This window comes from Lithobates pipiens, unplaced genomic scaffold (genome assembly GCF_037356315.1).
Source record: "Lithobates pipiens isolate NorthernLeopardFrog02 unplaced genomic scaffold, aLitPip1_a1.2 Scaffold_27, whole genome shotgun sequence".
In the NCBI taxonomy this organism is placed as follows: domain Eukaryota; kingdom Metazoa; phylum Chordata; class Amphibia; order Anura; family Ranidae; genus Lithobates; species Lithobates pipiens.
Window position 1 is genome coordinate 158,735,779 of NW_027507788.1, and position 25,660 is coordinate 158,761,438.

The following is a 25,660-nucleotide window of genomic DNA, read 5'->3' on the forward strand; positions in this document are numbered from 1 at the left end:
GTTTTTTGTTTTGTTTTTTACAATTTTGGGGGCATTGGCGAAATATCAGGGGTCTAAGACCACTAAGGTCTCACCTTTGAGACAGAGAAAGGGAATGAAGACAGATACCTACATTTCTTTTTATGCACCCTCAGCTTCCCATAATGAACAGGAATCACTCCGTGCAGAGGCTTACTGTACATTCACAAACTGAATTGTATAGTAAGCAATGTTCACCATGCTTCAGTTAAGAATGAACACAGTGAGTGATCGATATGGATCACTCACTATGATGGTCGTTCAGGAAAGGAAGTGGCCAGGAAATAGGACATTTATGCCCCCCTCCCTCCCCACTCTCCATCCTGAAACAGATCCTCCTGCAGCAGCTAACAGCTGACGGAAGGGACAGGAGGGGAAGCTGACAACGCTACAAAGGTGTCCAAGGGAGAATTGTCCTGAAAGGGTTCGAGAACGGGGACGGAGTGGCATGGGGGGAGATCTAATTGTACAGTCCAATCTACCAGTGACCATGAGCTTACAGCAGAAGATGGAATGCAGTCACTGTGAGGATTACGGACTTGGCCAGCTGGAAGTGGTGCTATTCTACCTTAATCCCTATGGCGGTTGGCAGTAAAAAGGGATAAATAGTTTGTTTGGATCAACCTGGTCCAAACAAACTATTGCCTTCACTATTAGATGTGCCTTCTAGGTGGCACTATATAAGCTGTATTTGGCCTTAGCTACATACAGTATATACAGCACTGTGTTCCAGTAGGGGATGAGAACTTCCAGTCTCACTCCTGGAACAAAATCAAGTCGGCCTGAACACTGCTCGGCCATTCCCAGAGAGCTTTGTATACATGAAGGAATACAAAGCTACCTCTGAATGATTGACTCAGAGATCCTGACATCATCCACCCAGCTCTCTGCCTAAGGATGTGTGCAAACTCAGCGCTATATGCTATATGTAACCTCAGCTATATACATCACAAACAGTGGGCACATCTAGTAATGAAGTAATGACCATAAAAGACTATTAAATAAAGCTGGAGATCAGCTTTAAAGAACTGACTCATGGCTCAGTGTCTGAACAGACACACAGCAGTGGTGTGGCGTTGCTGCCCCCATAGCAAGCTGCATGCTGTGGGGGGCACTTGGCAGGAGGGAGGGCCCAGAAGCACTAGCTGGGGATTGAAGAAGAGGAGGACTGGGCTGCTCTCCTGCAATAGTCTGGCTGCTTTTACTTTGATATTCACTTTAAACGGTTATTTTTAACACTGTACATTTGGGCAGAGAACGCAGCACAGCAAAATCTGCAGGCTGGAGAGATTTGCTTGTAAAGAAACCTCAAGTGAAACTCATGATAATTGGCTCCAGATTCCTAGTCTGAGACCTGAAGTTCTCAGTGACAGTGTGGTCCTTGAACTAGCAGTGTGCACAGGTGCATGCTGTTAGCTTACAACGGTATTACCAAGGATTCTTTAAGCACAGGGAGCCGCCATGGAGTAGGGTTTTACTACAAGATGTGGTTGTCAATGTGTTAAAGTAAACTTGCATTCTGTTTAAACTGTTAGAAGTTTATATTTAAAAAAAAAATAGTGGGTGCCCATTACATTTATTAGCCAGTAGAGACCCTTCTATGCTCCTCCATGTTTACTCCAACTTCATTTCACTTTTGGGGCCTTAGTTCTCTGGACGTAACAAGTAACACCACTTTTGTTGAGAACACATTCTCAGTCTGGGTGATCTATGCACATTGCAAGGATTTTAACAAACGTTGCTGAAGATCCCTACCTTTTGTTAGTCTATAGCAGGGGTCTCAAACTGGAAGCCCTTCAGCTGTTGCAAAACTACAAGTCCCATCATGCCTCAGCCTGTGGGAGTCATGCTTGTAACTGTCAGCCCTGTAATGCCTCATGGGACTTGTAGTTTAGCAACAGCTGGAGGGCCGCCAGTTTGAGTCCTCTGGTCTAAAGACATAAAAGCTTGTTTGTGTCCATGTGCTGGGTGAGTCTGTATGGAAGTGGTTTTATAATCGGTCAGCTGCTGCACCTGCAGGGCTCTAATGAGGAAATTGGCAAGGTTTGCATCTCTTTAGACGTGCTTTCCATTTGGGTGTATCACCAAACATTTTTGTTACAGGAGATGCCAACAATTTGATTTGTATCTTAGTGTAGACCTCTTAAAAAAATCAGTGAGCCAATCACAAGCAGGAAATTACATTTTCAAAGTGGCGTTCTGCACAAAAAACACCCCAAGGTAGCCATATTGCATTTTACAGAAAATTACAGAGCTGCAGATTGAAAATTGAATCACAATATAACTTGAGTCGCAATTGCATATGCTATATATTTTTTTTTTGCTAATGTATTTTCCCACAAAAATGGAGTTACCCTTTAAGTGTCCAAACTCTGCTGACTACTCTGAACTAGAACACTAGTACACACGATCAGCATTTCGGACAACCATTCATCTGTTTTTTGTTGCATACTAGTCTCATGTTGAAAGTGAAGAGGTTAGTCACCATACGAAAATTTTCGTACGACAATTAGAAGTGATGTAATGCGTTGAATAGTTTTGTATGGGTTCTTTCATTTCATGGTCTTGCTCGTACGTTTTTTTCATAGTAATTAAACGAAAATCAAACGTTGAGTTGATGTAAGACATACATTTTATAGACTGCACATCCAGTTTTTTTTCGGACAAAAAAAAACAGAACCGGCTGTCGAAAGCACCGTACTAAAGATCCGAAAATCGGCAGATCGTTTGTCGAAATAAATTTTACTTCCGATTTTCGTATTGTGTATACAGGCCTTAACTTAGTAGCCAACAAGGGCACACATTAGAGAGGGGAGTGGCAGTAGGTGGAGCATGAAGGGGCAAAGAATGGTTCACATAATCGGGGATCAAATCCCAAAATGAAAATATAGGAAGCAATACTGACAGAAAAGAATTTGATCTTTGGTGTTAGATTAAAAGTACTTTGATGTGATGTACATGTAAACTAACAATCACTTACTTTAATTGGTTGGTCTCTACGCCTTGAGCAATCGCCATGAGAATGCCTCCATGGTCACCCCATGTGCAATAATGCGATCCTAGAAGAGACTGTAGAGAAAGTATTTATTAGTAAAAATGCTAGATATTTTTATGATGGAAAAAATATGCTTATTAAAGGCTGGACAGGGTGGCCAATCCAGGGTCAGCTATGATCCGGTTTGGAGTGAGCAATGACACCTGGTTGGCTCATCTGCAGCTTCCAACATTTGGTATTACAGCTGAAAACTGCACATTATGAGAATTCCCTCAAGTGGATATGCCCAGAGGTGTTTAGAGAAACAGTCACACACTATATTTTATTATATCAATTTTGCAAAAAACGACATAGTTGATAAGGTTGAATAAAGGCCATCCATTGCAACCTGTGTGTGAGTGTGAGAGAGAGTGTGAGAGAGAGTGCGAGAGAGAGTGCGAGAGAGAGTGCGAGAGAGAGTGCGAGAGAGAGTGCGAGAGAGAGTGCGAGAGAGAGTGCGAGAGAGAGTGCGAGAGAGAGTGCGAGAGAGAGTGCGAGAGAGAGTGCGAGAGAGAGTGCGAGAGAGAGTGCGAGAGAGAGTGCGAGAGAGAGTGCGAGAGAGAGTGCGAGAGAGAGTGCGAGAGAGAGTGCGAGAGAGAGTGCGAGAGAGAGTGCGAGAGAGAGAGTGCGAGAGTGAGAGTGCGAGAGAGAGAGTGCGAGAGTGAGAGTGCGAGAGAGAGTGCGTGAGAGAGTGAGAGTGTGAGAGTGTGTGTGAGAGTGTGTGTGAGAGAGTGTGTGAGAGAGTGTGTGAGAGAGTGTGTGAGAGAGTGTGTGAGAGAGTGTGTGAGAGAGTGTGTGAGAGAGTGTGTGTGAGAGTGTGTGTGAGAGTGTGTGTGAGAGTGTGTGTGAGAGTGTGTGTGAGAGTGTGTGTGAGAGTGTGTGTGAGAGTGTGTGTGAGAGTGTGTGTGAGAGTGTGTGTGAGAGTGTGTGTGAGAGTGTGTGTGAGAGTGTGTGTGAGAGTGTGTGTGAGAGTGTGTGTGAGAGTGTGTGTGAGAGTGTGTGTGAGAGTGTGTGTGAGAGTGTGTGTGAGAGTGTGTGTGAGAGTGTGTGTGAGAGTGTGTGTGAGAGTGTGTGTTTAGGTCAATACCATTTCCCATATCTCTGTATACTGTGTTCGCTAAGATGCACATCTAAGTTTTTTTTTTTTTCTTTTTTTTAAATGAGCGACACTTCGTCAAAGCCTGGCATCCACAGAGGCATGAAAATCTACCTGGTAGAATCTAGTAAACATGGGAAGAGAAGACCTGGTAGCAACCTTAAAAACCTGAACAACTTAATGCTTAATCCACTAGGAGGCACTGACACTCATGCTGTAATGGGACTTGACAGGAAAAGGGGCAACATTGCTTTGTCACATTTTCATAATTTTACACCCTAAATGTAAGCAGGAGTGTGCACCCCAAAGCTCAAACACGCATACCTTTCTCTGCAGCCACAGCTGCACCAGACAGTGAATGAATGGGAAGTGCTCTGTGCTGAGCGGCTTCCTGTTCATTCACAAACTGAAGCATACTAAACACATTTTCCTATTCTTCAGTTATGAATGGACACTGTGAGCGAGTGTGCCCACTGTGTTCATTTTAAAAAGGAACTATTTACTAGCCAGTTCCCCTGTTCTCCATATTGAAACATCTCCCGCAGCAGCCAGGGGGAGAGGAGGAGGAGGAGGAGGAAAGTCAGTAACACTGCAGGCTGGGGGGCAGCAACAAGGAAGGGGTTATCAACAACGCACACAGCAGTTAGGGTGTGCCCCCTGTGCATGCCTATGAATGTAAGTGTAACATGGTGCAAAAGGTGGCGTTAGTCTTTAGGACTGGGACTGTATCCACTGGGACCATCAGGGTCTTATTTAAGTAAGAAAGCGCCAGGTCAACAGGCAGAGAACCCCATTTTTTGTACAATTGATGAATCGCTTTGGTAGTGAAAACACCTTCCGCAAGTGAGCCCAATCAGTATATACTTTCTGCAAGTGAAAAGAGTATTCTGGAAAAGGAAAGTTCAAGTTACTGCATACCACATACACTAGGAGGCCCACTGAGTGTTCTGGGTTAGAGAGCCCTGAACCACTAAAATTCCTCCCAGGGGGACTTGTCTGCAGAGGAACCCTAATCCTCGACAGCTTCCTCCTCCATCTTGAAGGAAGCGCCCACATTTGTGTCCAGGCATTTCAAGCCAGTGAACCCCAGAGAGCCGATCTTGCAAACCAGAAATGGCTGCAGAGAGTACCTCCCTAGACACTAAGGAAACAGAATCTCACCCGATCATCACCCGAGATCTCTGCCTGCATGAGGCTATGGCTTGTGCAGGGTCAACAGGAACGTGAAACCCTGTAAGGGAGTGGCTACTCAACTGAGAGGAGTGTCGGCCTAAAGCAGAACACCGGTGTAGAAAATCACCTCAGTATAGACCAGTGTCTCAATAGTTGCTCTGCCTGGCACCTATATTAGAGGCTGTATTAATGATCTGCTGGATTGCTGGAGCAGTTTCTGCATGGTGGTGTACCTGGAGCATGTGATCACACAGATTTCTGTGCCTTGAGTACCAGTAAAATGGTACCCGGGCATGCACACACATGACATTCTGTTGTGACCCTATAAAGCTTCACACAGAAAACCCACATCACCCCTCACATAGGGAACAGCTTTTGGGGAAAGGCTGCCATATGTGCCAACATATCATTTGGCCAGTTCTGCTGCAAGGCCCGAAAGGCCAGTCCTCAACTTTTCACAGAAGGTGGGTCCCACCGGACTTTCAGGGACTTAACTCCAGGGTAATTGTTGTCCTAGACCTGACCCAACACCCCACAAGCAAGGTCACAAGAATACATTGTACCCAAGAGATCACTGCCTGCAGGATCCAGCACTGTCCCCGTTCTTGCGAGAAGGATCCAATTACACTCTCCCCTGGCCATAACTACCTTTTCAAATGATGCCCTCTACTAGTAAGAGGCCAGGAAATTAGGAACTAAGCCCCTGAAATGAGACCTTTCAGCGAGACATCTCTAGGCACATCAATCACCTAATTACATTAGCTAAAATTTGAAGGTTAGTGGAGCTAGAAGGGTTATGCTTGGGACAGGGATTCCAGCCTTTTTTTGGCTAGTGTCCATTCACCTGAAGGCGGCAGCCTAACCCAAGTCATGAATATAAAGTCCTTGGTGTCCTGTGATGAACAAAGTCTATTCAAACTAAGCAAGCTGGTAAATGTGTACCAAGTCTGTTATTCAAAGCCATTAGGCAGCAGGAGGGGAAAAAAAACAAAGAAGAAAAAAAAAAACATTTGTAAACCCACCCGAATTGCCTTGATACATAAGCGGGTTGTGGACACATCATACTTCTACCTCTGGTTGGCACAACAGTTATACACAATCCAGGATCCTGTCCTTCTGGGTCCCCCTGTATGCCTTGGCTGGTAAGCCTACCCCTTTCCTTCAGCTCCTGGACAGACCCTGTCCCTTGCTGTTCTCCCATATCCCTGCCCTATTGAAGCATTCTCTTGGATTTACCTTTCTTCTTGAAAACCGTTCATATGTTATATATTGTTATATGTTGGCGATTTACTACTGAAGAAGTATGCCTTGCCTCACGAAACGTGTCAAGATATCCTGTTATGTACTTATTTGCCTATATTTATAATGCCATTTATGCCCAACCAATATGTATCAACCTATATTTGGAGATTTCCTATTTCTATATTATGACACATGTACCATTTACTATGTCTGGCTTTAATCTTGAACTTGGAACAAACTTTGCACTTTATGTAATATTTGGCCTTAACTTTTTCTTGGCGTTACTCAAAGTGCCATGGGCACTTTCCTGCAAAAGTTATAAATAAGGTGTTTTTCATGACTAATGACCAGGAAGATAACATGAAATTACCTCTCGCCATCGAACACCCGCACTGCTGGAAACATACAGATTAATTTTACCGATCGTGTCCCTCCCAACAGAACCTGGAGAGAAACAACGTTTAGAATTACTGTGCAACTTCATTGGAATGAGGTTATCAGACTTTAAACAGTGGGTTTAATTATATAGTATTTAGGCAATTCTGAAAAAGTAGCACATGAAATTCGGTCAGATTCTGACCATAAGCTGGTTTCATAAACAATCCCGCTGCTTTCAGTTTTGGATTTTATTCCTTGGCTTTTGACCAGACGGCTGCACTCAAACATACCAGTCGCTGCGATTATCCCTGGGGCTGAATCCTTGGAGACAATGGGCATGACGCGCCCCTGGGAGGTCAACTGACTGCGAGGCTGTGCCAGGTGCAGGTGACAGTCCTTTGGGCTCTGAAAACACAGCAGAAGAATACACAGGAGACAATGAGTCATAAAAAATATTATACGTATACAATACAGAATTGCTCTTTTAGTTCCCTCTATTGGCCAAGGACAAATCTGTTAAGCTGGGTAAACATTGGTCAAAAATTGCCCTGTTCTGCAGAAAGCGGCTGACTTTCGGTCAGTGTGTACAAATGTCTGTCTGACAGAAGCCGGTCTAATAACCAGCTTTTATCGAAGGAACATGCTGGAAAAAAAAGCACCCGATCAGTACTTGCAGCCAATGGCTGCAAGTACTGATCAGTGTATTCAGGGGGAGATCGCCGCACCAATATCGCTTGTTCATACACTAAACTGTTAGAAGAAAGAAGAATTGAGCACAATTAATATTCTGTACAGGGAGATTAGCTACACCATAGAACAGCATCATTTTTACCGTCTGTTCCATCAGCATTGCTGTTACCAATGTGTGCGTCATCACCAAACTACTACACATTGCAGGGTGAGGACAGACTACAGGAAACAGATTTAAAGTGTTAGTTTACCTTTACATAAAATCTGTAAAAGTGACCCAGCGAACCCCCTCCCCAGCCCCCGCTGCACTTTCCTCCCATGAACCTGAACCGTCAAGGCTTCAGCAAGCCACTCCACCAGTCCATGGATTTGAATCCACCACTGCTTTCTCTCCTTTCCGTCTAGGGCTGGCGCTACAGACCAGGCAAATTCTGATTGGTCAGTGCTGTCCATGTCCCAATGCTTATTTTTAATAGCATAAAATTCCAAAAAAGGTTTGTAGAATGATTGAGTGTAACTTTGCATTTATTTTTAACGGAAGTGGAGACTTCCTTTTAGATGTCCTGAATAAACACCATTAGGATGATACAAATCCTAAACTAACATTTGCTAACACTTTATATCCACAAACTGAACAAATATTCTCCATCCGGCAGTTCTCAGTAAACTGGAGTTACACTGAAGTATACCTGTAGACAGTTTACTGAGCTTTCATGGGACTTTAGATGAGGCACAAAGAGGAACCGGATGTAGAAAAGATCATTTATTGGCCGATAATACAGCCAAAAATGGATATTGCAGTAACGATTGTATTTACAAAAAATCAGATACAATAAAAATCATTGAACATAAGTGGTAGACAATATGTAGTGACATTCCCGTTAATGCTCCATGTACAAATTGATAGGACATTCATTCCTCTTTAAAGTTTTATATCAATTTGTACATGGAGCAATAACAGTAATGTCACTACATATTGTCTACCACTTATGTTCAATGATTTTTATTGTATCTGAATTTTTGGAAATACAATCGTTACTGCAAAATCCATTTTTGGCTGTATTATGTCATGTTTATGGTTGGTCAATAAATTATCTTTTCTACATCCGGTTCCTCTTTGTGCCTCATCTAAAGTCCCAAACTGCCCCCTCCTTTATATTGAAATTAGGGATGGAGGTGCCTCTGCCCCGAGGTGCTTCATTTAAAGTTCCAACCTTCTTGTCTCTCAACTGAGCTTTCATCATAACTGGAATACCAGCCTTCACACAGCTTCTCTGCACACCAAAACACCAGCATTGTAATACGCACAGTTTAAAAAGTAGGTACTCTGCACTTCTGGTTGTGGAGGATTTCAAGAATTAAACTCAGCAGTTGTGCACCAAACTATAATTCTCATCTGTGAACAGGGCTTTTTTTCAGCTGGAACTTGGTAGAACTCTGTGTTCCACCACCTTTGGCTCAGGCCCTCTGCTCCCAACTTTTACTTGTAAGCACAGAAGTCCGGGTGCTGAGTTTACAAGTGGCAGCTTGTCTCCCAATGGTTCCCACAGATCTGATCTCCCAATTAGATTCCACCGAGTGCAAGAAGGGGACAAGGCAGATGCGGTTGCCTAGGGTGTAGTGTGCTCATGAGCTGGAGGGGGGCATTGTGTGGTAGGCTGACCCACTAATTTCCATTTTTCCCTGGTGCTCATATGCCAATACCCCTGCTCAGTGGTGGCTGGTGCTCTATTTTTTTGGGTGGGGGGGAGGGGCAAACTATACAAAGCCCCCCCCCGCTGAGCTAGTTCCAGGCCGCTTCGGCGCCTCCTGACCAATACGATCACTTCTTCTCTCACCCAATCGGGTCTTAAAGTGGCCTTACAAATCACTTTTTACTACAGGTAAGCCTATAATCAGGCTTACCTGTAGCAACCGTGGATATCTCCTAAACCGTGCAGGTTTAGGATATATCCATGGTTGCTACATGTAAGCCTAATTTTATAAGCCTGATTATAGGCTTACCTGTAGTAAAAAGTGATTTGTAAGGCCACTTTAAGACCCGATTGGGACTGTATCGGCACATGTGCACTCGTCCGTGCCGTTGCTTCAGCTTACATACCGTTATGGACGGCTCCCGCATGCATGCATGGGAGTGATGTCAACACAGCTCCGGCCAATCACCGTGCCAAAGCCCACAATATCTGGAAATAACTCCGGGAGACATGTCGCCGGGCAGAGCAGTGTGCCGGGACCACTGCGGGGGCTTCAATTGAAGGCAGTTCATAAAGAGCTAGTATGCTGTGCATACTAGCTCATTATACCTTAGTCTTGCAGGGTTTTTTTTTTCTTATTTTTTGTGGGTTTACAACCACTTAAGACCTGCTTCCTGATTGGCTGGGAGGAGAAGCAGGAACTATTGTCACACAACTGGGTGAGTTGTGGGCCTGAGCCCAAACTTTTTTGAAGCCAAATTAGAGCCTCAGGCTCGAATCACATGCCTATTAAAAAAATAAAAAACATTGAAATCCATGAGTCTGTTGTGGGGGGTGGGCCTTATGTTGCAGGGGTGTTAATCTTTGCTCGGAGTCGGAGGGATCTACTGTTGAAGGGGGGGGGGTATAATGTTGCTGGCTGCTGAAGGGTCTATTTATGTTGGCTATTGGGAGTCCATTGTTGCTAGGGTGGATCTATTGAGGCCGAGGTGTCCATTGTTGAAAGGGTGGATCTGTTGACGCTGAGGTGTCCATTGTTGCTAGATCTATTTAACTGCCTTTGGAATTAACAAATTCCTTACAAAATACTTCTCACAAAATGATACTTAATTCTGTATTTTCTAAAAGGGGTGGTACTAGGAGGTGGAACCAAAGGACCATGCTCGGAAGTGGTGACTCAGAAGGGAACCTATTCTCGGAGAAGAAAAAAAAACCCTGTCTGTGAACATCATGATCTGTTATGTGCAATGCTCGGGAACCCCAAACACCCCTTTACATATAAAACATATATAGCGTTGATACAATACTATATCTGGCATAAACATTAACAACTTTACCAGGGAGGGGTCTCCCCCATGCCCATGTGCTCTTGATTCATCTCCCCACTCTATACTGCACAATGATGGTCATTTCCATTATCCACGTGACTACAGGCACAGAAACGTGAAATTAAAGTTTATGTCCTTTGAATTGTTTTCTACTTGAGGCTTTGGAGGGATCCTGGTGCTCTTGCGTGCATGTGCTCTCTGCCATATGCAACAGTTTTTCAATCTGTTGCTCTTGAGAACCTACAGACGAAGACCCGTGAGTCGAAACACGTAGGGAGTACCCACAATTTTTTGGGACCAGAGCTTTTCCTTGAATAAAGAAAGTCCTATAGTCCTGTGCATATTTTGCATTTACTGTTACATGTATTTTTTTGTGTGTTAAGATTGTATTTAATAAAATTATATTTGTATTTTTTTTTTTTTTTTTTATTTACATTTATCATAGTGGTGCCTTTCCAAAAGTTCCTTCCATAAACCTCCTTTCTGTATCTTTGACAGAAGATCCGTGTGAGAACTCACCGGGCAGTGGGTGGTGTCCGTGTAACTGTTATATCCGGGAGTTGAAAGAAATTCCCAGGTTCCGCCTTTATCAAAGGTGATGACGGTAGCCACGTTCTCTATGGAGGGCGGCTTGTTGAACACATTAGCGATATATACACCCTTTACACCCTTCACACGATGGACATCAGCAAACGGCTCATTCTCCAGATACCTGAACACAATACAAAAAGGAGTCAAACACTTCCTGCCCACAATTTGTAGACTAATGTTTCCAGGCATCCTGTCCTAAACTAAGGAATTGGAACCAATCAGCATGGTTCTGATCATGTGATCACCATGAGTGTTATGCCATAGTGATCACATGGCATGGTGGTAAAAAAAAAAATAGGTTGTGGCTTCAGCACAAATACCATTTCTGTGTTTATTTAAACAAATACAGTATTTAAAAATATATCTTAAAAAAAAAAAAAAAAAAAAAAAAAACTTTATTAAAAAAAACAGTAAGCCGTAACCAAGACTTATAAGTGTATAAACAGCTGAAACTTCTTTTCAGGATTGAATGGAGTAGTGAATAGTTAGAACTAGGAAGGCACAGATGCCGAGACCGCGTAAAAATACTACAGATACTGAAACGGAAACTTTGCGGTGTGATTTGCATCAATACAAAATGAATGGACGCAAATTGCACTGCAAAGAATTACATGCAATTTGAACTGGAACGTGGTGCGATTCTTGTCCTAATTGCATGCTACTTTGTGTATACCTCCAGCGGCAGTGGCAGAGATTTTCTATTAGTGGGACGGGGACACAAAGCAGATTTTGCATTTGGCCAGATATGTACTTAATGTGAGTTATAAGATTTTTTAATAAACTGCCCACTAAAGGACGCTTTTCTTTATACACACAAAGTGGTGGGGGAAATCACATGCGATTCGGAGAAAAATCACTGCATTCCTGTTCAAAATGCATGGCATTCGTTTCAGTGCGATTTGCGCCCATTTATTTTGTATTGGCACACGTCACACCACAAAGTATCAGTACTTACTATCGACGAGTACGTGACCGAAACTATCGGTGCTCATACTCGCTGATAAACAGTATCGATGCAACATTAGTTAGAACCTATTTTGAATTATCCTTTATGATCTGTTAAGGAGAATCCATTCTAAAGTGAAAGGAAACCACTTCCTATTGGAGACAGTTGTCATGAGGACAGATGTACCCATTGGAAGAAACAAAACATAATCGGATGTTCCATCACTTTGTGTCCCAGTTACACCAACACCACCAGAGAGGGTATTGGCAAGCCACAGATTTAATTCTCCTTTCTTCCATCATATGTGGAAGGAAAGAAAATTATTTGATTAATAGGCTTGTACACAAGTTGAAAAAGGTAGAACATTATTTAGGAGGGCAAAGAGTCATTGTGAACCTAAAGCTGAACTCCAGGATAAGCAGATATAATCTTCCAGATCAGTGCATTAATCAAATGTGATAAACTGTCTCCAAGCAGCTTCCCGTAATAAAGACCAGTCACTACCATTCTTCCTCCTTGTACCAGATGACTGGTCTCCTTCTCCGCCCCCTCTAGTTTACTGGAGGCAGCCTGTAGTGGGTGGAGCCTGCTGGATCCCTCCCACAGCTCTGCCCTCTGAACAAGAATGCCACTGCTACTTTTACAAGGTAATAGCTGGGTTTGCAAAGGCATTCAGCGAACATTGTGGATTTATACCTTTTGTCACTATTGAGGTAAATATTTCTGTGCCTGGAGTTCAGCTTTAAGAAACACTGACATTTCCAAGTGTGGTCTGGATGTCTATGCAGCAAGGGCTCTGGTCATGAAAGGGTAAAAGTGCTTACATCAGTGTATATGCTTATAGGGAACATAGAAAAATAGAAGACTGCAGAAAAAAAAAAAAAAAAAAAAAAAAAAGGAAGACAGTGGCCTATCGAGTCTGCCTGTAATTTTATTTTGTTTTTTGTCTCGAGGGGGGCTTAATAAATGTTTTGTATTTTTTTTTTTTTTTTTTTTTTTTTAATTATAGATGTTTGAAGCCATTTACTGTTGACTGTCTCACTACCTCTGCTGCAAGTTTAATCCAAGCACCAACTACCCTTTCAGTAAAATAGTTTCTAGAATTAGTTTTGACCTTTCCTCCAGTTAGTTTGAGATCATGTCCCAGTGTTCAAGATTTTTGTTTCATATTGAAAATACCGCCCCCTGAATCTTATTCACCCGCTTGCTATGTTTAAAGGTTTCAATCATGTCTCCCCTTTCCCTTCTTTCCTCCAGACTGTACATATTAAGTTCCTGAAGTGGCTCTCGAGGTTTTGTCCCCCACACCTTTCTGGTTACCCTTCTCTGGGCTTGTTGCATCTTATCAGTATCTTTCTGTAAGTGAGGTAGAGCTGCACAAATCAAATTGTGATCTTGATTCAACCCCCCTGACATCTCTATTGCAGAGTTTGCCGATTCTTTCATACAACAAGTGGAGAGACTCATCTGCTCACTCAGCTGTCAAAAGAAAACATCTGGGCAGTCTGCCAAGTTTTTTAACATGAAATATTGTAACCAACTCTTCCTTCTTAGATCAAAAGGGATAATCTTTTGTGTAAAGAAAAAATCCAGGCAGACTGCCAACTTTTTAACATGTAAATGCAGGAAGTTTAACCACTTAAAGGCTACAACTTTTTCGACACTTGTTTGAGTTAAAATCAATATTTTTTGCTAGAAAATTACTTGGAACCCCCAAACATATATTTTATCAGAGACCCTAGAGCAGTGATGGCGAACCTTGGCACCCCAGATGTTTTGGAACTACATTTCCCATGATGCTCATGCACTCTGCAGTGTAGTGGATCATCATGGGAAATGTAGTTTCAAAACATCAGGAGTGCCAAGGTTCGCCATCACTGCCCTAGAGTATAAAATTTAAATTGCCGAAATATTTTGTCACACTGTATTTGCCCAGCGGTCTTTCAAACGCAATTATTGGGGGGGGGGGGGGGGACACACTTCAATGAATATGGTTTTAATATGAAAGAGGTTACACCGCAAGAATCGTGATCTATCTTCTAAGCAAAAAGATTGTGATTCTCATTTTAGCCAGAATTATGCAGCTCTAAAGTGAGGTCTCCAGAACGGGACACAATAGATTTTCACAAAGATTGCATCCTCAGTTTTTAGGACAGAAATTTGCATATACTCCACAATGTTATGAAGAGTGATCAGATGAATTGCAATTAATTGCAAAGACCTTCTTTGCCATAAAAATGAATGTAGCACCATCAAGCAATAGGTAGGTGCTAGTAATAGGATTTTTACTAGTAACCTTCAGCACAGGCAAATTTAGGCAGGCCTAAGCTGCAAGCTAGGCCTGTCTATTTTGATCTGGGGGCTGGGAGTGGTCAGAGCAGCAGTGAGTGTGACCACTTGTGCTGCAGTTCTGAGGCGCCTCCTCTGTACCCAGGGAGAATGTTCTGGAAGAGGGGCAGGGCCTAAAACTCAAGTGACAGGCAGCTCATGTGGTAGACCTGACCAATCCCCAATTGGTATTTGCAGGGGGAGGGCCTCCTATATAAGCTGAGGTAAACATGCCACTAGGGGTGGGGGGTGTCAGTTGAGTGAAGTGGAGGATGGAATACTAGGCAGCAGCAGGAGCGCACCCCCATCACAGGAGGGGACCCAGGGAGAGCGGTGAAGGAACTTTGTCTCTACACAGTCACTGGCAATGTCTTTTTCATCACACTGATTGATAAACAACTCCGAAAGGAGAGGGGAAGGTGACGCTTTTCGGAACGTATGGTCCGGTCAAGTCCTCAGGTCAGTGAAAGGTCGGTGAGTGTTACAGTGGAGGGCTGGAAGTGTCAGGAAGTCTAAGGGAACTTTGCTTCTACAGGGTCATTAGCAAAGTCTTCATCATTTAGACTGTGGGGTCCTGTGACAAAACAATGTGGCCTGAAGGCACAGGATTTGCAAGTTGGGCTGGCTGTGAACTGTAGTCCACCATCCAAAGAAGTGCTTTGAAACTACTAGGCCTCTGGGGAGAGGTGCTGCAGGCCTCAGGCTTAGTAGCAGCGAAGCAACCAGAGACTGCTTAAGGACTTATTCAGAGTGGGTCCTTCTTGCTCAATAGAAGATGACGCGTTATTTCATCACAGAGTAAGTTTGTGCAGGAGGAGAGAGTTTCTGGGAACATCATTTTTACATGGTCAGGAGTGATGTCCTCATTCTTTACACGGTATTGAATGGGGAATTCTTGGAAGCAATAGTCTAAGGGAGTTAAGCAGAGGAGGAGCAACAGTCTGCATGGAGATGCAGGAGGAGAATCATAACAGTTACACATCATATCTTCTGGCTCTAAATATGTGCTTGTGTGTATAATCTCTAAAATATGATGGCAATTGAAACACCCTATGGGCATATACCCTTTTTCCCAATCAAGTTGCACCCCTCCAATAAACAAAACCACCAAAAGTGTGTTCACTGTCTCTGCAAGTGATGTATGGATTCTGGCAGGGGGCGTCAATTGGTGGATTGTCCATTACTAGTGGCAACTACACAGCTACATGAACTTAATCCCATAAAAAACATTTCCACTGCATTTGTGAAAGAAGGCCTCAATGTGTTGACGAAAGTCCAGCAAGCGCCAGGTCTGTCTCCTACAGTTGATTCAGCTGCAGGATCGGGGCACCACCAATGCAGAGCTTGCTCAGCAATGGCAGCACGCAGGTGTGAGTACATCGGCACGCACAGTGAGGAGAAGACTTTTGGAGGATGGCTTGGTGTCAACAAGGGCAGCAAAGAAGCCACTTCTCGCCAGGAAAAACATCAGGAACAGACTGACCTGCAAAAGGTACAGGGATTGGACAGCTGAACACTGGGCCAAAAAAAAAGGTGAGCACTACCATCAGTCCTGCGTCATGCCAACAGTAAAGCATCATAAGACCATTCATGTGTGGGGTTGCTCAGCCAAGGGAGTGGGCTTCACTCATAATTTTGAGCACATCCATGAACAAAGAATGGTACAAAAACATCCTCCGACAGCTCCCAACCATCCAACAGTTTGGTGAGGAACAATGCCCTTTCCAGCATGATGGAGCACCTTGCCATAAGGCAAAAAATGAGCCAAGTTGCTTGGGGAACAAAACATCAAAATGTTGGGTCCATGGCCAGCAAACTCTCCAGACATTAGAGCAAAGGACAGGACACATACCCACCAGGGTTCAAAGAGCGCTGCTCACCCCGATATGCATCGAAAAAAAGGAAGAAAAACTCCCCCAGGCGGGGTTTTTTGGCAGCAAACACAAAGAAATAAGGTGAATAACCTCTATAGATATAGTAATTTATTAAGATGAGAGGAAAAACTTCATAACATAATAGTTAAAACATGAGCTCCAGTAGGAATTGTATAATAAAAAATAGAAAAAAATATACGCGGATACAATGTAACAGTCAATTATGTCCTATCAACACTGTACAATTACATATAAAAAATGTAGTGTGCTGGGAATCTGACGCGTTTCAACCCTCGCTGGGGTCTCCTTCAGAGAAAGAAATGTCTGTGGGGGAAGTATATAGCAATTATTCCTCATGCATACTATAAATATGTTAAATGACATAAGGTACATGTGATTGGTATAGTTACCCCATCCACTGTATCCACAAAGATAACAGATAACCCCATCCCCTTTGTGACACATAAGAGTTCAGACATGAGCTTCCGTTTATGAACGGCTGTGTTGATCAGATTTGCCTGTACATACCTTTGTCAATTTAGGATTTGCGATATGAGCTAATTCCAAGGAGATGAATGGGCCAGTCTCGTGTCTGGCTATGATAAATTGAACAAGCTGCCCATGTTAAAGTCCTCTCCCTAGAGGAGTAAATGTTTTTTCATATTATCATGTCTGGCTATGAGACAGCCATTTCCCATATTTTTCCTTATAAAGGATTTGTGGAACTCCTGACTTGGTCTCTCTGTTTCTTATGCTCTGTAACCAGTACTCATATTAGATGCTTGATGTACACAAAGAAATTATATAAATGTTGTTTACCCTTTTCTAAAATGTAATAGTTGAATTTACTGCATATGTATATGATATAATATTGTTTTTATAAGGTACGTGGGTATTGGGTGTGCAAGGGGATATCTATATATGTATATTTTTTTTTCCTTGCACACGCAATATGAAGATCACCCCCATGTGCTTTTGCCCCATGTTTTCGACATTTGGGACTTTCTAGTGCTCCCGGGGGTCGCTATTCATAGGGCAGGGTGCTCTTCGCCGGCGCTTGCATCCCAGCAGGGGGGGGGGGGGGGAGGTGGAGTCATAATGGTACCTGGACTCCTCCTTATGTCCCTAGCCGTGGACGTGCGGGCTGGTCCGGCTGCCCAGGTTTGGGATCTTTTTTTCCCCCTGCCGGCGGCGTTCTTGGAACATTTGCGGACGTCTCCCACCACAGCGCATGCGCGGGGCCCCGCGTGTGCGCGTGACGGAGAGACGTCCCGTATTTACGACGCAAATGACGGGATTCCGGGGCCGCTCTGCGTCCCTCCGGAACGCCGAGGATGTCACGCTAGGCCGCCCTATTCTGGCGACCATATCCCGCCCCTGCGGGTGGAGCTGCAGTGCTAACAGCAGACAGCTGTATACAATTTACAAACTGATCAACCGCTCTATATACAAGCCTAACACTATATGGCAGTGATGGCGAACCTTGGCACCCCAGATGTTTTGGAACTACATTTCCCATGCTGCTCCACTACACTGCAGCATAGTGGAGCATCATGGGAAATGTAGTTCCAAAACATCTGGGGTGCCAAGGTTCGCCATCACTGCTATATGGCATCACTTCATTTCCAGCTACCCAGCAGGAGCAGCACACACATTCTTGTCTAATGCACGGTAGGTGTTTGTGGTGGGATGTTCACAGACTATTGCTTTTTTTCTTGCTCTTTTCAGCTCTTACTTACTTACTTATAGAATTCTACTAACTTGAATTGGTAATCCTTTATATTTATACTTATTTTTATTCTATAACTTCCTTAGGTTGGGTGAAATAAATTCTTCCCTCTTTGGAATAATCTTATGGTGTGACTGTCCTACAGATTAGTCACGACATATATTTCTATCCTCTGAGCAGTGTAAGCCCTTGTGACTCTCGCTCCACTATTTATTGCACTATCATCACCTCACTCACTATGTGCACTGAACTATTGGGGCGATATTATTAAATAATCTCCCCCTTTACCACTTTTTGATACTCACAGTTTTGCATGGTGGTTTGTATGGTTGCAAAATATATATATTTTTTTTCCCCTTCATGCTTTCACTTTTTTTCACTTTGGTTTTTGGGTAGCTCTACCACAATTGGTGGCATTTCTTCTGCTATATGGGACCTCTTGTGTTGATATATACACAATTGGGCTGGCCATATTAATTAGGTATAAGCGGTGACACTCACACGTAGGGTTATAAACCCCCTGCGGTGGTCAACCGCGTGGAAGCATGCAATGTGATGACCCACCTGGTGGGACCCTCACAGTGGTGGATACACATATACATATATAAAGAAAATTCACATAAGCGTTTACTAAAATCTGAATTCCTGCCGTAGGTGCTGCACGCCTTCACCTGCAGTCAGGGACACCCACCCTCTCTCCGGTTTCGTAGGAGGGTGGGGCTACATAAAGCGTGACCTCTTGTAAGCTGTGTTGGTGGGCGCCATCCTGTCCCCGGTCTGAGATACCTGTGGAGTGCCTCAGGACCCCGAGTCTGCAACCAAGGGGTTTTTTCTTTTAAACAAAAAAACTTTCCATGTGAGAATAACAACTAAATCTGTCATCTTTGTGGATACAGTGGATGGGGTAACTATACCAATCACATGTACCTTATGTCATTTAACATATTTATAGTATGCATGAGGAATAATTGCTATATACTTCCCCCACAGACATTTGTTTCTCTGAAGAAGACCCCAGCGAGGGTGAAACGCATCAGAATTCCCAGCACACTACATTTTTTATATGTAATTGTACAGTGTTGATAGGACATAATTGACTGTCACATTGTATCCGCGTATATTTTTTCTATTTTTTATTATACAATTCCTACTGGAGCTCATGTTTTAACTATTATGTTATGAAGTTTTTCTCTGATCTTAATAAATTACTATATCTATAGAGGTTATTCACCTTATTTCTTTGTGTTTGCTGCCAAAAAACACCACCTGGGGGAGTTTTTTCTTTTTTTACTCCCCAGACATTAATCCCATTGAAAACTTGTAGTCAATCCTCCAGATGCAGGTGAAAAATAAATAATTCTAACAAATTTCAAGCATTGATTATGCAAGAATGGCTGCCATCAGTCAGGATGTGGCCCAGAAGTTGACAGCATGCCAGTGGGATGAATTGCAGAGGTCTTGAAAAAGAAGGGTCAACAAGGCAAATATTGACTCTTTGCATTAACCTAATTGTAATTGTCAATAAGAGCCTTTGACACTTATAAAATTCTTGCAATTATACATCAGTATAGCATAGTAACATCTGACAAAAAGATCTAAAAACACTGAAGCCACAGAATTTGTGAAAATATTTCTGTCATTCTCCAAACTTTTGTCCACAACTGTAAATGAGGCCTGACTAAAGATCTATAAAGATCAACATAGACCTAATAATTACACGTGTGACATCCTGCAGACTTTCACACCAGAGAGATCTATTTAGATATTGAGCAGCCAGGAAGGAAACTATGATGCGAGTGCCCCAAATAAGTGTGTATAACACAGCAGGAAAAAAGTAAATGAGACAAATATAATCAGATTGGGTCAGAGGTTGCAGGCGTGAGAATGCTGTACTGGTCATTGGTAAGTAAGAGGAAGCTAGACAAGGTGTGTGGTTGACCAATCAGCTCAGGTTTCTATGCGCACATACAGGCAGGAGCTACAAGGACAGAAGCTCGTGACTTAGCAGAAGAAATAAATTTCCCAGAATGACTGTTAGGCTACTTTCACACCGGAGAAGGCGTCAGCGGTAAAGGGGCGCTATTTTTATTCGGCCGATAGCAGGGTGGTTTTAACCCCTGCTAGCAGCCGAAAAAGGGCTAAAACAGCTGCTGCCCCATTGTTTCCAATGGACAGGGGTGCTTTAGGAACGATCTATACACCGGTCCTTCAGCGCTACAAGTGTGCGAGATCCTCAAGCTTTCACTCCTTGGTGTGAAAGTAGCCTTAGGGCCGGCTTTCGGGGATAGGGTGAAAAGAAAGACAATTGCATAATCTATGGCCTGCCTACTAACACACACAGATACAATAAGCAGGCCACACACACACACACACACACACACACTTTTCTTTCCTTTAACCACCAGCCCTGGACCATTTTGCTGGTCAAAGACCAGACCACTTTTTGCGATTCGGTACTGCGTCGCTTTAACTGACCATTTGCGCAGTCGTGCGACGTGGCTCCCAAACAAAATTGACGTCCTTTTTTCCCACAAATAGAGATTTCTTTTGGTGGTATTTGATCACCCCTACGGTTTTTATTTTTTGCGCTATAAACAAAAATAGAGCGACAATTTTGAAAAAAACGCATTTTTACTTTTTGTCATAATAAACATCCCCCAAAAATATATAATAAAAAAATTTTCCCCCTCAGTTTAGGCCGATACGGATTGTTCTATATATTTTTGTTAAAAGAAAAAAAAATCGCAATAAGCGTTTGATTGGTGTGCAAAAGTTATAGCGTTTACAAAATAGGGGATAGTTTTATGGCATTTTTATTAATTTTTTTTTTTTTACTAGTAATGGTGGCGATCAGAGATTTTTATTGTGACTGCGACATTATGGCGGACACATCAGACATTTTTGACACATTTTTGGGATCATTGTCATTTATACAGCAATCACTGCTATATAAATGCAGTGATTCCTGTGTAAATGACACTGGCAGTGAAGGGGTTAACCAGTGGGTGGCAGTGTAGGGATTAAGTGTTCCTAGGGGCGTGTTACTAACTGTTGGGGGCAGGGCTTTAATTTAGTGAACACTGATCTCTGCTCCAATTACATGGAGCAGAGATCAGCATCACTAGTTGCTAGGCAGAACGGGGAGATGCTGTTTACAACGGCATTTCCTCGTTCAGCCGCCCCGTGAGACGATCGCGGGTATGCCGGCGGTGATAGAGTCCGCGGGACCCACGTCTGGACTCATGGGGGTCCCGACCAGCACGGCGCCAAATTTAAAGGGACGTACAGGTACGCCCATTTGCCTGCCTGTGCCATTCTGCCGACTTACATCGGTGTGCGCTGGTGGGGAACCGGTTAAACACAGGTTGAAGGAAAGAAGATTGCTTGATTTCCTCCTGCGCTGTTGTATTCTGATAGCGGGAAGTTTCCCAGCAGTCAGAACACAAATGATCACTGCTGGCAGCTATAGCCTTGGCAGTGATCAACCTAAGAAAAAGCAACAGGCTGATTGTACTAAAGTGCACTGATAGATCAACTTTATCACAACCAGCCTTCCCATGGATGGATCGAAATTTGTCCAGTTTAGCCAGCTTCAGATATAGCAGGTGTGCCAAGCATTTAATCTCTTGATCAAATCCGGATGTTTTTCAGATTCCATTCTGTATAGCCTTTTCCATTTTTACATTTTCTTAGAAATTTGCACAAGTGCTACATCATTAAAGAGGAACTTCAGTACTGTAGCTGCCGATTTTTAAAAATCAGGTTCTTACCAGTGCCTGGAGTCCAGCACTGTCTTCCCCAGCTAGTAGTTCTTACCGCTGCAGGTCCCCAGCACCGCCATCTTGGATATGGGAGTTGAATGTTTCCTGAAGGAACCACAGCCAGCTCCCAAATGTACATGCGCAACCAGGTGCGCTGTTCTGTGAATGGTCCTGCAGCTTGCTGGAACACGTGATGTGTCCCAGGAGGCTGTGGGAGGAAAGGAACAGTGCAAGGAGCATCACCCTTGCTGAGCATTGCAGAAGTGGGAACCAATAAAAATCAGTATCATAGAAAATATATAAAAAAAAAAGATCCAATCCTGAAATCAAGAGTCCGCTTCCCATAAAGGAAAAGTTCAAATCCTGAAACCAAGAGTCCCCTTATCATATATAGCAGCGCATAAACATGCACGTCCGTTCATAGGACCTTCATTAAGTGCTCATGAAGAAATGGTGATTGGATTCAGTTCAGTTTGTGAGAGAGGAAAGGTGCAGACAGCTTCCACCCCACGATCCACCTTTGTGCTCCAAAACGAAAACCCCCTTTGGGGATGCACTCACCAAAACTTCAAACAGTTTGAGCCTCCATGATTTCACAACAAATAACTTCTTGACCACTAGATGCCTCAGTAGTGGGAGATCCGATGTTTATCATGTGAAAGGAAAAAACATGCCCACATAGCGTGATACTGCTTCAACCTTTTAATTAAAATTGACCATGCAAATAAAATATGCGTACCAGAATAAATAAGAACAATCGCTTAGAATAAAATGTGCTGTGCCTTTTTCTTTTTGTTCAGTGAGCCTCAGCAACCACGGACGTCCGCTCTAAAAGGTCCGTTCACTTCCTGGTGCCTTGGTTAACCAAACCTCGGTGCGTGGAACGCACACTTCACTTCCGGTGTGTATTATGCACTGACGCGTTTCGTCACTTCCGACTTCTTCCGAGGGCGTAATACACACCACCGGAAGGATGCTAATATGTGGCCCGAGACTCAATGACCGCCCGCCGCGGCTAGATTGACAGGGACAAGAACCAACCGGAAATTTCGTCCCTTATCCTCACTGCCACCAATGCGAACGATCACTGAGCCCGTATGCCTAATTAAAAACCATCAAATAGCCTATCTAGGATGTATGAATCCAACCATATCAAATAACCATATACAATCTTAAGTAAACTATAGCTTAATACTCAACATCCATAGTTATGCATATCGCCTATTACTACAGATCAGGTTACAGAATGTCAGGTTCACCATTGTTCATGCGGGAGAGATTCACATAGAATTAATATTACAATCTGTATAAAAATGCTAAAACACATGAGATACAATCTATATAAAAATACTAAACACATATGATGTCAATACCCACTCGTCTCAAGAACAACAATTAAATCCCTAAAATATGTACTATGCCCTATTTTCGTCCATTGCAACGGACTAGTGTAATATAATCGTATCGGCCAATCTAGATATTACCATGTATGGGGACTTAATCTACTACCTACTTAATAAGGGGGCAATAAACTCACAACTATATCTCAAAAATAAAAATACAAATAAAACATAAAAGAAAACAAAAACGAAAATAAAAATAAAAATAACAAAAATAAAAATAAATTGAGATAAACCCTCCAACACCTAAACACCAAATGTGAGTATTAGTAGTGCTAAATGGCCAGCGCAGTTAACTATCGCTAATAAAGCAGTTTATGTCCAATTCAATGTTCAGACCTTTTGGATTTAAAACATCTGTTAAATATATCCACTGGGTTTCTCGTTTCGAGAGTTCTCGCACAAGGTTAATCCCCCTCCAATGGGGCTTAACCTGTTCAATCCCCCAAAACTGCAACCCAGATGGATCCTTCTCATGCTGAAGTTTAAAATGTAGGGACACATTATGATCTTTGTACCCTATTTTGATGTTGTGTATATGCTCGGCCACCCTCACCCTTAATTTTCTCTTTGTTCTTCCAATATACAATAGGCCGCACGGGCACATCAGGGCATATACAACATGGGTACTGTTGCACGTAAGGAATTGCTTAATGGAAAATTCTCGCTTATTAGAAGGTGAAACAAATCTAAAACTTCTAACCGGATTCTTGATTTCCCGACAAGCTTTACATTTATGACAAGCGAAAAAAAACATTCTTATCCCAAAAGGTAAGAGGGGGGCCGGAGGATCCATCACCTTTTTTATGATCTTGTCCCCAATACTCGGTGCTCTCCTATAAATAAATTGGGGTCGAGAAGGTAATTCCGGATTTAATTTTTTCATGCTCTCGTAGACACTGTGTTCTAGAGACATTCCCCACATCTTCAATCACCTTATGTAATTCATGAGGGTTATACCCTTTAGCAATAAATTTATCACTCAACACCATAGCTTGAGATATGCACTTATCAAATTCAGAACAATTTCTGCGGACTCGCATTACTTGACCCTTTGGGATGTTCCGCAGCCAATTTGGATGGTGCCCGCTCGATATGGGCAAATAACTGTTACGATAATTTTTTTTAAAGAAAACCATTGTCTCCAATTTGTCCCCTTTACGCTATACCGTTACATCCAGGAAATTGATTTTTTTCCCCCTAATTTCTGAGGAAAGGCAAATATTGCGACTGTTGTTCAATAAATAAAGACCTCCAGTTGTGCCCCGTTAAAATTCCAAATAAAAAACAAATCATCAATAAATCGTTTATAAAAAAGTAATTCTGCAGGTGGGCTACTACGGATAACTTTGTCCTCCCACTCAGACATAAAGAGGTTGGCTATACTGGGTGCGAACTTAGCACCCATAGCCACACCTCTTTTTTGTGAATAGAATCCTCCATTGTACCAGAAATAATTGTGACTGAGACAAAAATCTAATGCATCCCTAAGAAATACCTTCTGAGAGTGGGGGAGATCATCCCTTTGGCTCAGTGCCCAATTTAGTGCCAATAAGGCATCGTCATGTTGAATGATCGAATTAAGGGATGCTACATCAGCTGTCACCAAGAGAATATCTTTTTTCTCTTTCAAATTTATTTCACCTATAAGGTTTAAAAAACTTTTTGTATCCCTTAGGTATGCCTTTGTGTTAAGGACACTCTTTTGCAGGAAAGTATCTAGATTTTGACCCAATCTAGAGGACACCGTTCCTATGCTATTCACAATAGGTCTGGCTGGAGGTTTTTCTACATCTTTATGTACCTTAGGTAAGGTGTACAGTGTAGAAATTTGATTACTTGAGGGAAGAAGGTATCTTGCCTCTTTATTCGTAAGCATATTTCTTCTTAACCCTAATTCCACAAATTTTTCCAGTTGGCTCTGATATGAACGTGTGGGATCTGCTGTTAATTTACTATAAGTTTGGTCATCCGATAATAGTGACACAATTTGATTGTGATAATAATCTTTAGTAAGAAGCACAATACCTCCCCCTTTATCCGCTAGGCGTATTATGATGTCTTTACGTTTCTCCAACGTCTCAATTCCATCATTAATATGTCTGTAGTGTGGTAATTTTTTAGGTGTTAATGTTTCTAGGTCTTTCAGAACCAGACCTTTAAAGACCTCAATATGATGGTTGGGGTGATTAGGGGGGTTAAAAAGGGATTTGTTTTTCAATCCACTATTTACTACTTTGTTACTATATGCAACAGGGGGATCCATCCGAGGATTACTCCCCAAAAAATGTTTCTTTCTATTCAGTTTAAGTATATATTTATGTACGTCCATGTGAACGTTAAACTTATTTACTGTTTTTTTGATCCCACATTTCAGG

At 42.7% G+C, this 25,660-nt stretch overlaps 1 protein-coding gene across 1 annotated transcript in view; it reads right to left on the reverse strand.

Moving 5' to 3' along the window:
* The window catches only part of SORL1 (sortilin related receptor 1), a 155,031-nt gene that overhangs the window by 81,059 nt on the left and 48,312 nt on the right, over window positions 1-25,660 (reverse strand). Inside the window, exons 9-12 of the mRNA XM_077457755.1 lie at window positions 11,173-11,365; window positions 7,232-7,346; window positions 6,934-7,007; window positions 2,999-3,087 (exon numbers count right to left, since the gene is read on the reverse strand). Coding sequence (XP_077313881.1) covers window positions 2,999-3,087; window positions 6,934-7,007; window positions 7,232-7,346; window positions 11,173-11,365 — 471 coding nt within the window. The remainder of the gene's footprint in view (window positions 1-2,998; window positions 3,088-6,933; window positions 7,008-7,231; window positions 7,347-11,172; window positions 11,366-25,660) is intronic.